We start from the raw sequence: 14,125 nt of genomic DNA, 5'->3' as shown, positions 1-14,125 counted from the left end.
AGTTTGGAGGCTTGAAACTACAGTGGTGCCCCGCAAGACGAATGCCTCGCAAGTCGGAAAACCCGCAAGACGAAAGGGTTTTCCGTTTTCAGAGGTGCTTCGCAGGACAAATTTCTCTATGGGCTTGCTTCGCAAGACGAAAATGTCTTGCGATTTTTGAGGTTTTTTCCCGCTCCCCAACCCCTTTTTCTAAAGCACTAAGATGCTAATAGCCTTTTAGCAGCTAATCCGCTAATGCCTTAAGCCTTTAATAGCCGTTAATAGCCCTTAAACTGCTAATAGCGCTAATCCGCTAATGGGCTTGCTTCACAAGACGAAAAAACCGCAAGACGTAAAGTCTCGTGGAACGGATTCTTTTCGTCTTGCGAGGCACCACTGTATGTGTTATCTACTTACGGGATTTCCAGTGGCAATGAGAAATACACAACTCCCACCCCACTTTTCCAGTAAAACCTTTCTAGGGAATGAGTGCAAATGGGGGCCATGGTAATGGTAAAATGTGTGGTTTGAACACAGAAAGTCCCAGGTTCAATTCCTGGCATCTCCAGTTAGGGCTGGAGGAGTCAGTATAGAATAGATAGACACTGCTGAATTAGATGGATCAATAGTCTGACTTGGTATAAGGTAGCTTCCTGTGTTCATATGACATGCACTGGAGAAGTAGTTGGAAAGTTAAACTTCATTGGCTAGTAGAAACAATATTTGGCTACTAAACAAAACCAAAATGTCTGGACGCTTGGGTTTGCTTTGTGCAGGTGTATGTGGGGTTGCAATAAGACAGCCCCTTGGTGGCCTGCTATATCATATGAGCAAATTAGTGGCAAGTCTGCTTTTACATGCCAAATATGGATCTTTATTTGGGTTCCCTGTAGTGCTTAGAATTTGAATGTTTCCCTATAGGTTACATTGAAAGATAATTGTCAGGGCAGTAGAGTAAATTTCCCTGTCGAGCTTTGGCATTCATTTTTCTGAAGTATGTCTATGATGAGCATCTGTTAGGCATGGTTTTAGGTCCAGACTATTTGCCATTTAGGTCACACCATGTATCATTTTTTGAGCTGATGTAGAATCTTGGGAATCAAGTTTTTCTCCCCAGTTTAAAAAAATGTGTTTCTTGTCTTCATTGTTGTGGCAATCCATTTGCATACTTTTTGGGTTCATTTCTGGATTCAGTTCAAGGTTTTCACATTAGTGTTTAAAGCCCTAAATGATTCAGACCCCCAATACCTGAAAGACCACCTCCTTCCCTACAGATCTTCTCAGGTGCAAAGTTCATGGGGGATGGGGCTCTTTTGTGGTTTTGCTGCCTTCAGAAGCAGTGGTGGCAGCAGCCTGGGAGAGGCCTTCTCTGTGGCAGCCCCTAAGTTGTGGAACTACCTCTTCACAAAGATGCAGCTGGCAACTTCAATGTACAGTTTTTGATGAATGCTGAAGATGCAACTCTTTAGGGCCTTTGGCATCTAAGATGTATATTTTCAGGAACAACTCCTGCTTTTGTGATTGTATTTTTAGTTGTAATTTTAAAAACTCTTTTAATGTTGCATTTTAAATTGTTGTAACCCTTCCTGGGACCTTAGGGTGAAGAGCGGGATAATGATAACTATGTAAAAGTGGTGTCACCAAATGGGATCCTTGTTTGGTTGATAGATGTCTTGTAGGGCTTCCTGGAACTATGGTCTATACAGTCATACCTCGGGATGAATACGCTTCAGGTTGAGCGTTTTCGGGTTTTGCCGCATGCGCAGACACTCAAAATGACATCACTTTCATGCGCGGAAGCGGTGAAACGTGGCACGTGCAGATGTGCAGTCGTGTGTTACGTTCACTTCAGGATGCGAACGGATCCCGTTCACATCCAGAGGTACCACTGTACCCCCATTTCCCATTGTGAAGTGCTCCAAAAGACTCTTCCCAAGCTGGGTGAAAGGAGAATAAATTGGCAAATGGGTTCAGTGTAGGTAGGTGTGAAGGGATGCATAATTGGGGCAAGCCCCACCATCATCTATATAAGCTGATGGGGTCTTACTATCCATGAAAGGGATTGTGGGGTCATGGTGGACAGCTCACTAGAAACAGCCACTCAGACTGCGGTAATGCTGAAAAATGCAAATTTCTTGTTGGGGATCATTAGGAAGGGGGATTGAAAACTGCCATTGCTGTAATGATTTTATACAAACTAGTAGTGCAACCATTCTTGGAATACTGTTTATAGTTCTAGTTGCTGCATTTCAAAAATATATTGTAGAGTTACACTAAGGGAGCCAGAATGATCGAGGGGCTGGAGTCAAGAGGATAAAAGCCTAGGGAAAGTCAAGTAAAAGGGAGACATGATAGAGGTGTATAGAATTTTGTATCATGAAGAGAAAGTGGGTGGAGAGAAATCCTTCTATCGTAATACTTGAAAATTGGGGGGGGGGGAGTTATCCAGTGAAACTACCATATTTTTTGCTCTATAAGACTCACTTTTCCCCTCCTAAAAAGGAAGGGGAAATGTGTGCGCGTCTTATGGAGCAAATGCAGGCTGCGCAGCTATCACAGAAGCCAGAACAGCAAGAGGGATTGCTGCTTTCACTGCACAGCGATCCCTCTTGCTGTTCTGGCTTCTGAGATTCAGAATATTTTTTTTCTTGTTTTCCTCCTCCAAAAACTAGGTGCGTCTTGTGGTCTGTTGCGTCTTATAGAGCGAAAAATACGGTAAATAGGAACTTAAGAAGAGCCCTGCTTCATCTGACCAAAGGGCTGCCTGGTCCAATATTCTGGTTCCCACCATGGCCAACAGAAAGCCCATGCACAGGACATGAGGGCAGTCACTGCTCTCGCTCTTGTACCCCAGCACAGGTATCCAGAAGCACAACACCTCTGCTCCTAGAGGTAGCATATCACCATAAGGACGAGAAGCAACGGAGAGCCTGACCCTCCATAAAGACGTTTCATCCATTACAAAGCTGTCCAAGTTGATGGCCATCACTACCTCCTTGTAGTAGAGAATTCAACAGTTTAACTACCTGAAACTGCGCGACAAAGTCCTTCCTTTTATCTGTCATTAATCTCCCATTCCCATACCCTTGCAGACTCCTGTTCCTTTAAAGGAATTCCTGTATTTTACAAAACCTGTAATACCTTTAATAATGAGGTGGTGACATATCAATGCAAATCTGCAAATCAAGAACTCATTTGTAAAACAAGCCTACTAGCATATACCTCAGCTGCGTAATCTCTGTGGAAATGTATTTTTTAAAAACAACAACAGTGATAAGTTTATGGAATCCTACTATATCAATGAGCTGCAACATTTATGATCCCTTTTCTCTGTTGGTGTGTGTGTGTCTGTGTCGCTTACATGCTCTGTGCCATCTGTGGAGATCATATTGCAACAACTGACATCTTTATGCAAAGTCACCCAGTATATTCCAAAACATCACAATGTTGTTTTGCGTGTTGAAGGTAATGATTTAGCAATCCTTTGATGTTGCAATAGGAATTTAGGGATGTGTGTGATGCCAGTGGCTAGGGTGTACTTGTGAGCTGGGAATGACTAAGGAAGGACTACAGTCAGCAGACACTGGGAGACACTGATGGTAATGCTAAAGAGGCGAGACACTTAGTTTGGAAGTATGTTAATTGTCACTGGAATAATAGGCCAATTGCATTCAGGTGATGAGGACTTTTGACATATTTTAGCTTAAGCCACTTGGTTTAAGCCTGATTATATCACTGTTAATGTAAGCCATTGGCACCAGAAATGCTGTGTAATCAAGCCAGGTTATACAATATATAGAATTTGATTTATGACAAGGACTTGACCTTTTAAAGCATTAATAAAGTTTCTGTAAAGTCCCCATCCCCCTTTTCTCTCAGTGCAACTTTGCTTTAAAAAGAATCCAGATAGTTTGCTGGCTGGCTTTGCTGTTGCTTGAGTAAGGATTCATTCTGTCTCCTAACCTGGTATGGTATCTTGTTTTGAATCCCACTCATGCACAGGACACCAGGCATGGAAACTGACCCTTACCTGTGGCAAATAATAATTGCCTTCAGGCTGTTGGGTAGGATTTTTTGTTTGTTTGTAAACTTGTAGTTATTCTTCATGCTATAGAGATGAAAGCCTTGTTGCACACAGGAAGGGGGGCTATATCACATGCAATAGATCTGATTTCAGAGCCACGACACATTTATCCATAGGACGCTGCCATATACTGAGTCAGAGCAATGGCCCATCTTGGTCAATTTTGTCTACACTGATTGTTAGTGCATAGTTTCAGTCAAAATGCCCTCCTCAGCCCTACCTGGAGATGCCAGGGATTTTACCTGGGACCTTCTGCATGCAAAGCAGATATTCTGCCACTGAGCTAGGGCTCTTTCCCTCGATGACCCTTAGGTACGCAGTGTAAAACAAAATGGTGTCTTTCAGACAACTATCTTAAGGTAGGGCTAGCCAATGTTGGACCCTCCAGATAATGTGGATTATGACTTGAGGGCACCACACTGGTTGTACCAGGTCTCACAAACAGTGAGGTTTCACAAGCAGTGGTTTATGAAGTGGTGGCTGAGCATGGGGATTTAGCTTAAATCTTGGCTTAATTTCATGATTTAACTGGTATTAATCTGAATTTAGCCCATTCACATATAATGGGGAATTCTGGTTTAATACAAGCATTTGTGCTGAAGCCAGCGTGTGACAGGAGGAGGACAGGAGGAACAATTGTTAATATCTTCTTAAACCATGGCTTAGGAAGTTTTGGAAGATCTAGTGCCACCATCACACTCAAGGCGATGTCAATAGCATTCTTGGGCGATTTCCTATTCAGGTAATAATTAAACCTGCTTAGCTTCAACAGAATTGCTGCATCATGTACCGTCAGGCCGTGCCCTGGGATACCCTCTGCAGGCAAGATATCCTGCTGTACAGACACCACTTCAAAGCAGCCTTAGAGAGGGACATCTGTAATGGGAAGTTGATTTCTTACTTCAGAAAGTGTAGATAAATCTGCATCTTAGGCAACTGCAGGGGAATAAGGAAACACATCCACTGGACCTTTTTGCAGCATGAGGGAATGGTCAAATAAACCTGTTCATCAACGCAGCCGAATTGCTGCATTTCGTACCTGTGCCTGAGGAACATACTTCAAATTTGCTGAATGAAGGGACTGAAGAAATGATTGGAAAAGCAAACTCAGTACTTTACTGAATATGCATGGGAGAAAGCTTATGGATCTGAATGTGTGCTGTAGAATAGTAGCTTTCAATCTCATTTCTGGAGAACACGGGGTGGAGGCGGGTTCCTTAGAAGTAAATGTGGTGTGTCTGTGTGTCTGTCCTCATTGAGAAGATGAAGCTTAAACAGTAGCTTGCTCACTCACAACCAAAAAATTGGCAGTTGCATGTGAGTGTTTAATGTGCTTTAGGATGTACATTCCTACATGCCAAAAGGTCTCTGTGAATTTAGTATTTTCCTAATAACGCTCCCTGAAATCCTCTGCAACACATAGGGATTTCTTCTGCAGATACTGATGTAGAAAGCTATGCCCCAATTATTAGGGAAATAGTAGGGGGACTCTGAAATCCACAAAACACAAGCCCCCCCAACCCCTGCCCACTTTTATCCAAATCAGGACCTCTTTGTAGCCTTATGAACATAGATGCTGAGGGGGCTATCAGTGGCAACTAGCCACAATGTCTATGCTTTACTTCCACTGTCAGAGGCCGAATGTCTCTGAATACCCTGTTCTTGTGGCACTGGTTTGTTGTATTTTAAACTGGTGCAATCTCCCTCAGGGCCGTTTGGCGGAAGGTGGTAATAAATTGAATTTATAATAATATCATTTGCTGGGAATCTCAAGGGAAAGAGTGCTGTTGAGCTCATGTCCTGCTTGCCAGCTTCCCATTGGGGTATCTGGTTGTTCACTGTGAGAACAGGATGCTGGACCAGATGGGTCCTTGGTCTGATCCAGCAGGGCTCTTTTTACGTAAGGGGCTGGGTCTACAGTACTGTTACTTGACTGCTGGAAAGGATTCCCTAAAGTGAAAAGTTTAAAAACAGTTGAGGGGTGTACTTGGGTAACTTTCTCTATTATACTGCATTCAGGTGTAACATAAAAGTGGCTTTATATGTGTTAGATCGTTGGTCCATCTAGCTTAGTATTCTCTACACTAACTAGCAGCAGCTTTCCAGGATTTCAGGCAGGAATCTCTCCCAGCCCTGAATGGTGATGTTGAGGATTAAACCTGGGACCTTCTACATGCAAAACAGATGCTCTTACTACTGTGCTATGGCCCTTTTTGCTGAAAAAGTGCTGCTTTAGGAACATAATGTTTCTTCGTTAGGATTCATTAAATGCTTTCACCCTACACGTTTTTGTATGTGTGTGCTGCGGCACCATTTATGTATTCAAAATGTCTGAGTGGCAGGGAACAGTCTCTTGCCCCAAGAAGCTTACAGTCTCCCAGCTGCAGCATCAGTGGAAAAGGGGGGAAGGTGGAGGAAATGAAAAGCAAGAGGACAAATAGCATAGAGAAGGGGAAAAACCAATCATGTGAAGAGAAACTGTGGTGAAATGTTCATTATCGTGCCAGCACTCCTGGGAGGGGTGGAAAGAGAGAGATGGTCTACTGCTTCTCAGTGATTTGTTTCTGTAACGCCTCAAATGTGCAGGAAGCTTTTTCTCCTTAATTTCATATACCGCCCATATGTTAGATATTAAGTGTTTACTAGTTTTTGAAAGGCTGAGAAGTGGGGGGCCATGCCTAGCTGACGTAACGTGTTGTGAAGCCTGGAACCAAAGACAGAGACTCACCGTGGCAGACTGTCAAAACACTAGTGTGCAAATCATGCTTTGCATGTGAGCATGCGTGAGCTTCAGGAATGGCTTATAATACAAGGTATTTATGTATAGCACTGCCCCTTGTTGTATGTGGGACAATGGAAGTTGAAAGTAGCTTGCCTAAGGACACCTGTTGGGTTCATGGGGGAAGGTAAAATTCCAACCAGGAAGTTCCCGTTTGTAGTTCAGTCCCTCTCACTGTTACGCAACACCTACTTTTAGGTGAGATGATGGAAACCTTTGGAACACTTGATTGCCTTCCATTTGGCTCTGATGCAGAGCCAAGGTTCCAAGTATTTGGGAAGTTCATGGTGCTAGGGCCTCCTTACTTCCGCAGAAGGTTCCAGGTTCAGTTCCTAGAATCTCCAGTTAAAACAGAAGTGGGGAACCCACAACCTTAGAGATGTTGTTGGCTTACATCCAAATGGGACCATCTGCCACTGGTCCCGAAAGCTCTGCATTGGCTACCTACCGAGTGACCTGTCAAACCCAATTCAAGGTTTTAGTGCTGGTGTACAAAGCCCTAGGGACGCGGGTGGCGCTGTGGGTAAAAGCCTCAGCGCCTAGGGCTCGCCGATCGAAAGGTCGGCGGTTCGAATCCCCGCGGCGGGGTGCGCTCCCGTTGCTCGGTCCCAGCGCCTGCCAACCTAGCAGTTTGAAAGCACTCCCGGGTGCAAGTAGATAAATAGGGACCGCTTACTAGCGGGAAGGTAAACGGCATTTCCGTGTGCGGCTCTGGCTCGCTAGAGCAGCGATGTCATGCTGGCCACGTGACCCGGAAGTGTCTCCGGACAGCGCTGGCCCCCGGCCTCTTGAGTGAGATGGGCGCACAACCCTAGAGTCTGTCAAGACTGGCCCATACGGGCAGGGCTACCTTTACCTTTACAAAGCCCTAAGTGGCTTGAGACCCAAGTACGTAAAGGAGTGACTCCCCTAATATTGACCATCTCAGGCCCCACAATTGGTAGGGGAGGCTCTGTTGGTGCTGCAGCCACTGACTCTCTTCAATGCTGACTCGCTGCTTGTGGAATGCCCTTGCTGGTGAGGTGTGTCTTGTCTCCTTCATTATAGACTTTCAGGAAAAAATGGACATCAGTTTATCCAGACATTTGATGGCTGATAGATACTGGCCATGACAACCTTGAAATTAGTGGCTATACAATTGCTTTTAAATGTTTTAAGGTGCTATTGTATTTTTTAACATTTTAAGTATTTATTTAAAAAACATTTTGATGTTTGCGGTCTTGGGATTCTTTCAGGGAAAGGGAGGGGTACAAATTTAATTAATCACCTCTGACAATTGACCCCGATCCCTTTGTCTGATGGGGGTTGGAGTCCAATAGCTCCCGAGAGGGCCACAGGTTCCCCTGAATTAAAACATTATGTAGTGAGAGGGTCCTTGTTTTTGGCCCTGAGCCTCTGGAGAGTCTTCCTAGTTGACACTATTCAGTTGAATGGACCAGTGATCTCCCTTGCTACATGGCAGCTTAACTTAGATCAGGGGTAGGCAACCTAAGGCTCGGGGGCCGGATGCGGCCCAATCACCTTCTCAATCCGGCCCGTGGACGGTTCAGGAATCAGCGTGTTTTTACATGAGTAGAACGTTTCCTTGTATTTAAAATGCATCTCTGAGTTATTTGTGGGGCCTGCCTGGTGTTTTTACATGAGTAGAATGTGTGCTTAGATTATTAGCATGGTATGCATTAAGTTGAAACCTGCCCTGAGCCTTGGTGACAGCTGCATTGGTTGCCAGTTCTTCTCTGGGCCCAATTAAACACATTAGTGTTTAAAGTGCTAAATAACTTAGGTCCTGAGACAGTCTCCCTCCCCACAGACCCTACTGGGTGTTAAGAGGGGGCACTCTTGGTAGTTGTACACTAATTTGTGGAATTCCCTCTCCATAGAAGTGTGTCTGGCTTCACTATATAGCTTTTGGCATATGCTGGAACCACAGCCCCTTGCCCTGCCCTCTGACACCTGAGGTGTTTGTTTTCAGGACCCACCCTGTTCCTGTGACACTAATCTGTTTTAATTGTTCTAAATTGTGAATATTAAGTTGTAATCTACCCAGGAACCTGCTGGTGAAAGGTGGGGAATAAATTCAATAGTAATAATAATGGGGGGGGGGGAGGCCACAGATAATACAATGGGAATCACTAAATAAAAAGCTGGTGTTTTAATAAAGAAGCGCAAGTCTTTTGGCTGGCTTTGTTGGAGTCTTGATTGAGCCACTGAGCAATTTGCAGCATGTGTGAGATGGTCTACGTTGCTGAGGACAGGATCGACCATCTGCTGCTGCGGCTCATCTATTACACAGCTCAGTGTACACTTCTGGCATTGTACAGAAAAGGCCACGGTGGCAATATCCCTGCTGTGCATGTGGGGAAGTGTGAGCAAAAGAAATTTGGAAGTGGAAGGAGGACAAGATGTGGGCAACGAGGGGGACAGGGCGGGTGAGGAATGGGGAATTACTGTGTCAAATGAGAAAGCGGAGAGCCTTCTGAATGCACAAGGAAAGACTGAACCTTGCCATGTAATGCCCAGATAGCCACAGCATTTAAAGGGGTTGGAATAGTCCACAGACGGCTTACTGTCCAAGGCCTTGCACTTGGTGTTGTCTCCTAGGATTTTTACATGGCATAAATATTCTGTAGAGGGCTGGTTCGAAGGAGTTTTGGGTTCTTCTCTTTCTCCATCCAATCCTATTGTCCACTCCTCAGACCTAAATGCTACATGGAAAGATATGGAGAGCCACCCCCAGTTAATTTCCTTTTTCGGGGATACAGAGCCAGGGAAAGTAAGATGCTTAAAGACCGTGGTAAATGGGGGTGGCGATGTCTTTTTAAGCGGACTTTCCTTCTCTTTGTACTTAGAGGTAAAGGTACCCCTGCCCGTAAGGGCGAGTCTTGACAGACTCTAGGGTTGTGCGCCCATCTCACTCAAGAGGCTGGGGGCCAGCGCTGTCCGGAGACACTTCCGGGTCACGTGGCCAGCGTGACATCGCTGCTCTGGCGAGCCAGAGCCGCACACGGAACGCCGTTTACCTTCCCGCTAGTAAGAGGTCCCTATTTATCTACTTGCCCCCGGGGGTGCTTTCAAACTGCTAGGTTGGCAGGCGCTGGGACCGAGCAACGGGAGCGCACCCCGCCGTGGGGATTCAAACCGCCGACCTTTCAATCGGCAAGCCCTAGGCGCTGAGGCTTTTACCCACAGCGCCACCTGCGTCCCAGTCTCTTTGTACTTGCAACCTCCCAATTCTCAATTGGCACTTGCAAGTACACCCCTACTTGGGAGAAGTGAGATGCTTTCTCAGCTTAAGTTAGGGACTGTTTGTATATAGAGAGCTACTTCTGTATATAGAGAGCTATAAATAAAAATTATTATTATTATTATTATTATTATTATTATTATTATTATTATTACTTCGAAGGAGTTGGCCAGATAGGACCAGTGGGACGTTTAGGATGCTGCCTTATACTGAGTCAGACCATTGATCCATCTCTCCCACATAGACTGGCAGTGGCTGGACAGGGTTTCAGGCTGGTTTCTTGTGTCCCAGTCATGGAGATGCCAAGGGTTGAACCTGGGACCTTCTGCATGCAAAGCAGCTGTTCTACCATTGAGCTATGGCCCTTCCCCCAAATTATAGCCGTTACCCCAGTCTCATACAGTGAGTTGGGGTTTGAACTCTGGTCTCTCAAGTCCTAGTTGAACGCTCTAACAATTACATGTTTGATCACCCCAATTACTCCCCTCCCATTACAACATGTCATGTCACAAATAGCTTGTAAGTCTCCTTGCGGTTTGAGAATGGGGGTGGCACAGGGAGGGAGTATTGGAGCAACCTAATTCCAAGCCTCCCTTGAGTTTGCAGAGTTAATTTGGATCCAGGTCAGTGAAAACGGGCACTGGATGTTCAGTAGGTTTCTCAGAAGAACATGTCCTCTGATAATGCAGCAGCCTTTTGTCAGGTTGAGATTCCTTTTGGATCTCTAGCTGAGAGCATATCCTGACCTGCTTTGTGTGATGGTCTGGAAGTGTTAATTCAAGTTCTGAAGATATTTTGCAGGAAGACAACCGGTAGACATATTAAGCTTTTTTTGATAGGATTTAGTTATCACAATTGTCTGGCAAAACAGAACTAGCTTGCCTCGTACTATGAGCGTAGTGTATAATAGGGCTTCCTTTCAATTTAGCTGCTGCTGAAGTTAATCGCTTTTGAGTTTTCATTACAGTCAAGTGGTATATACCTTGTGAAATAAAATGAATGTATTTCACTGTGTATCTTTTGAAATTCTTATTGTTGTTGGTCACTTGATGTGGTGTAAACAGAACACTTATCTCCTCCAGGAAGCAGCGCAAAAAGGAAAGAAAAAAGCTATCAACCATTAGCTTCGCACCATGCAGAACCAGTGTTAGAAACTGAGATAGGAAAGCTAGGAGCTAAATGGCACCTTAAACCTAGGTTATGGGTGCAACAATTGAATTTTTTTTATAACAAGAACATAAAGCTTTTTTATAACAAGAACACAAAGCTGAAAATGAACGAGCTGCAGCTAAAATCTTACGTTTATTTTCACATGGTCTAGTCCTTCCCCTGCTCACTCCCCCTAATATTCTTAAGAGGGTCTCTTCTCTAGTCTTCAAAGATTAGCTGGAAGTGGATAGGCAGAAAAAAGTCCTCCTTTCTTTCCACTTTACAGTTTTAATTTGAAATCTTAGGCGCAGTACTGCGCCCAGAGCTCAGAAACTGCTTGCCCTAATGAAATTCCCTGTCGCAAAATGCGCCTAGAACAATGGGAGTTTCGAACACTGTGCAGAACCAAATATAAAAAACGTGTTATCATTCTGGAAACAACCGATGTGTACAATGAAAATGCAGCAACAAGCATTTATTAATTGAGTGTCTACTTGCAGTTAGCATGTTTGAACAGTCTGCCACTAGTCATGTGCTGGGTGTCCCCCCCCCCCTTGATGTTGGCCTTTCACATGAACGATGAATTTGGACTAGCAATCCTGTACAAATTTTGTATTTGAAGCATTTTAAAAATTGCTTGCTTTGAGGTATAGTGTGACATTGAGTGAATTAATGATCTACATAAATGTGCTTGCAAAATGCAACTTGTTATAGATCTGAAAGATGGAGAGCAGCTTTACTGGAAGATAAAGAGGAGAAGAGATGATGATATCGACCTCATTGCTTAAGGGGGAACCTTGCACTGCTTCTAATTATAGTGTCCCATCTGAGCAGGGGAATGGAACACCGCATGGTGTTTTCCACATGTTGTTCTGTATCAGTTTCCGGGAAAATGCTCTTTGGAAATCTCTCGGGGAAAGGATAGAAGTCCAGGTGGTAAATCGCTAGAATGTTCAGAAACTTTATGACTTAATGGAATGAAAGCATATTGCCCTTGAAGGAGAACCTTCTATTTATTTCTAGTAATTCCCAAACAACTGGGGGCGAGGGAGGGAATATATTTTAAAATGTGTAGTCAGTCTTGAAAACAGAGCTTGTATTGTGAATAAGATGGTGGGCTGCGAATTGGGAAGTTTCCAGCCTGCATCTCATTCTAGCTATGAACTAAACTGGGAGGCCTTAAACAAATCCCCCTCTCTGCCTCAGGACTGTTGTCTGTAATACCGTATTGGCCCGAATACAAGCCGCAGCTTTAAAATTCAAGGGGAAGAAAGAAAAAAAGACAATACCCAAATATAAGCCGCTTCCTTAAAATTCTGCAGGCACTCACACCCGTTGTGTTTTACCGTATGTCAGTTTCAGCAGCGATATCGTAAAAGCCAATTTTTTTAAGGTCGCGAATTTAAGCCGCACTATAACTTTTCACGGTTAGAATTTGGGGGGGGAAAGTGAAGCTTATATTCAGGCCAATACAGTATGTAAAAGTCACAGTGATAATGGTTGTATTCAGTTGTTATGCTAGCTAAACTTACCATTTGGTGAAATGTGAATGTGTCTGGCCTCGTCTCAACATAATGTGCACCCTCTCCCCTCTTTCCACACAGCTGGGAGGATGAATTTGAAAGCTTCTGTCTTTTGGTTAACCACAGTTTGTTGTGACCAGGATCTGTGCTTAATAATATTATTACTTATTAAATTTGTATACCTCTCTTCAGTTCACAACATAAAAGTACAAAATGAAAACACAAGCGGCATAATAAAGCAAGCTCCATGTATTCCGTGTCTGGATTGACTTGCTTCTCATATTTGTTCTGATTGTACAGTAGTTGTATGTAATTCTTCTCTCACACTCGCTTTTTAAAACTGTTATGCTGGATTATGGTTAATATTAACATTTCTAGTAGCCTGCTCGCTTATTTGAGAGCTGTACAGGAGCCATGGTTTGAAGTTTCCTTGTTTTAAACTAACAACAGTTAATGGCCACCATGTTGTTGGTCCAGATAACACAACGAATGCTGGTTAAGTGAAAGAGAAAGCAAAAGCTTCTGAACTTTTCTTCCCAGCTGCATGGGAGAAGGAGTAGTGATGTCCATGCAGGCTCTGGGGGAGGCCATGCTCATTCATATTTTGCTAAACCAGCTGGCATCGTTGTCAATTGGACATGCTAGCTGATGCTGATGGAGTTGTAGTGGAAAATATCTGGAGGGCATCAGGTAATGAAAGTCTTGCCTTAACAGCTTCCCTCAGCAACAGATTGCTGCAGACCTTGGAGTAATACTGCAGTCAGGAGCACAGGAATGACTTCACTGGATTCTAAGAACCAAGTAGAGTCATAATTTAGTTGTAGGGTGCTTGTTTTGTACGCAGAAAGTCACAGGCTCAGTCCCTAGCACAGCCTTTCTCAATCTTGGGCTGCTAGATGTTGTTGGACTATAACTCTCATAATTCTTAGGCAGCATGGGCAGTGGTCAGGGATTATGGGAGTTGTGGTTCAAGAACATTTAGTAGTTCACAAAAAGCTACCCTAGCATCTCTAGTTAAAGGGACCCCAGGTATGAGGTGATGGGAAAACACTCTATGCTTGAGACCCTGGAGAGCTGCTGTCAGTAGGGACAGGTAATACTAGACTAGATGGACAAACTCTTTGACCTGGTGTATGGCAGTTCCCAATCTTCCTATTATTCTGGCCTTAACATACCTTGCTTGCAGTCCCTTCCTTCAGCTAGCATCTCCAGGTGGCATGGGAAAGCTGTGCCTGACCTGGCTTGGGTGTATCTTGAAATACATCCCAGTTCTATTCTTAGCTCTCTTTTCTTGCCTTGTCAGAACCCTGGAGGATTTATACACCAGCATTTTGCTAAGCCATTTTTTTTTAAAAAAAATATGCTTA

At 44.1% G+C, this 14,125-nt stretch overlaps 1 protein-coding gene and 1 long non-coding RNA gene across 11 annotated transcripts in view; one reads left to right on the top strand and one right to left on the bottom strand.

The window, feature by feature from the left end:
• Positions 1-14,125, top strand: part of UBE4B (ubiquitination factor E4B) — a 70,799-nt gene that overhangs the window by 5,297 nt on the left and 51,377 nt on the right. For 2 of the 10 annotated variants that reach the window (XM_083453736.1, XM_083453728.1), the window contains exon 1: positions 7,811-7,864. The exons of 6 other annotated variants lie outside the window; for them this stretch is intronic. In XM_083453736.1, the coding sequence (XP_083309862.1) occupies positions 7,826-7,864 (39 nt within the window). In that variant the 5' untranslated portion in view covers positions 7,811-7,825. Of the gene's footprint in view, positions 1-7,810; positions 7,865-13,603; positions 13,788-14,125 lie in introns of those variants that run through there. 2 more of the 10 variants (XM_083453730.1, XM_083453734.1) reach the window with 2 other exon arrangements.
• On the bottom strand, positions 2,702-14,117 carry LOC310684009. Its single transcript, XR_014514648.1, has 4 exons — positions 10,242-14,117; positions 10,060-10,168; positions 7,705-9,686; positions 2,702-7,341 (listed from the first exon to the last, which is right to left on the bottom strand). It is a non-coding gene; the product is annotated as an uncharacterized lncRNA (long non-coding RNA).

Source organism: Podarcis tiliguerta (genome assembly GCF_965153285.1).
Source record: "Podarcis tiliguerta genome assembly, chromosome: 8".
Classification (NCBI taxonomy): Eukaryota; Metazoa; Chordata; class Lepidosauria; order Squamata; family Lacertidae; genus Podarcis; species Podarcis tiliguerta.
This window is presented reverse-complemented; position numbering and strand designations above follow the sequence as displayed.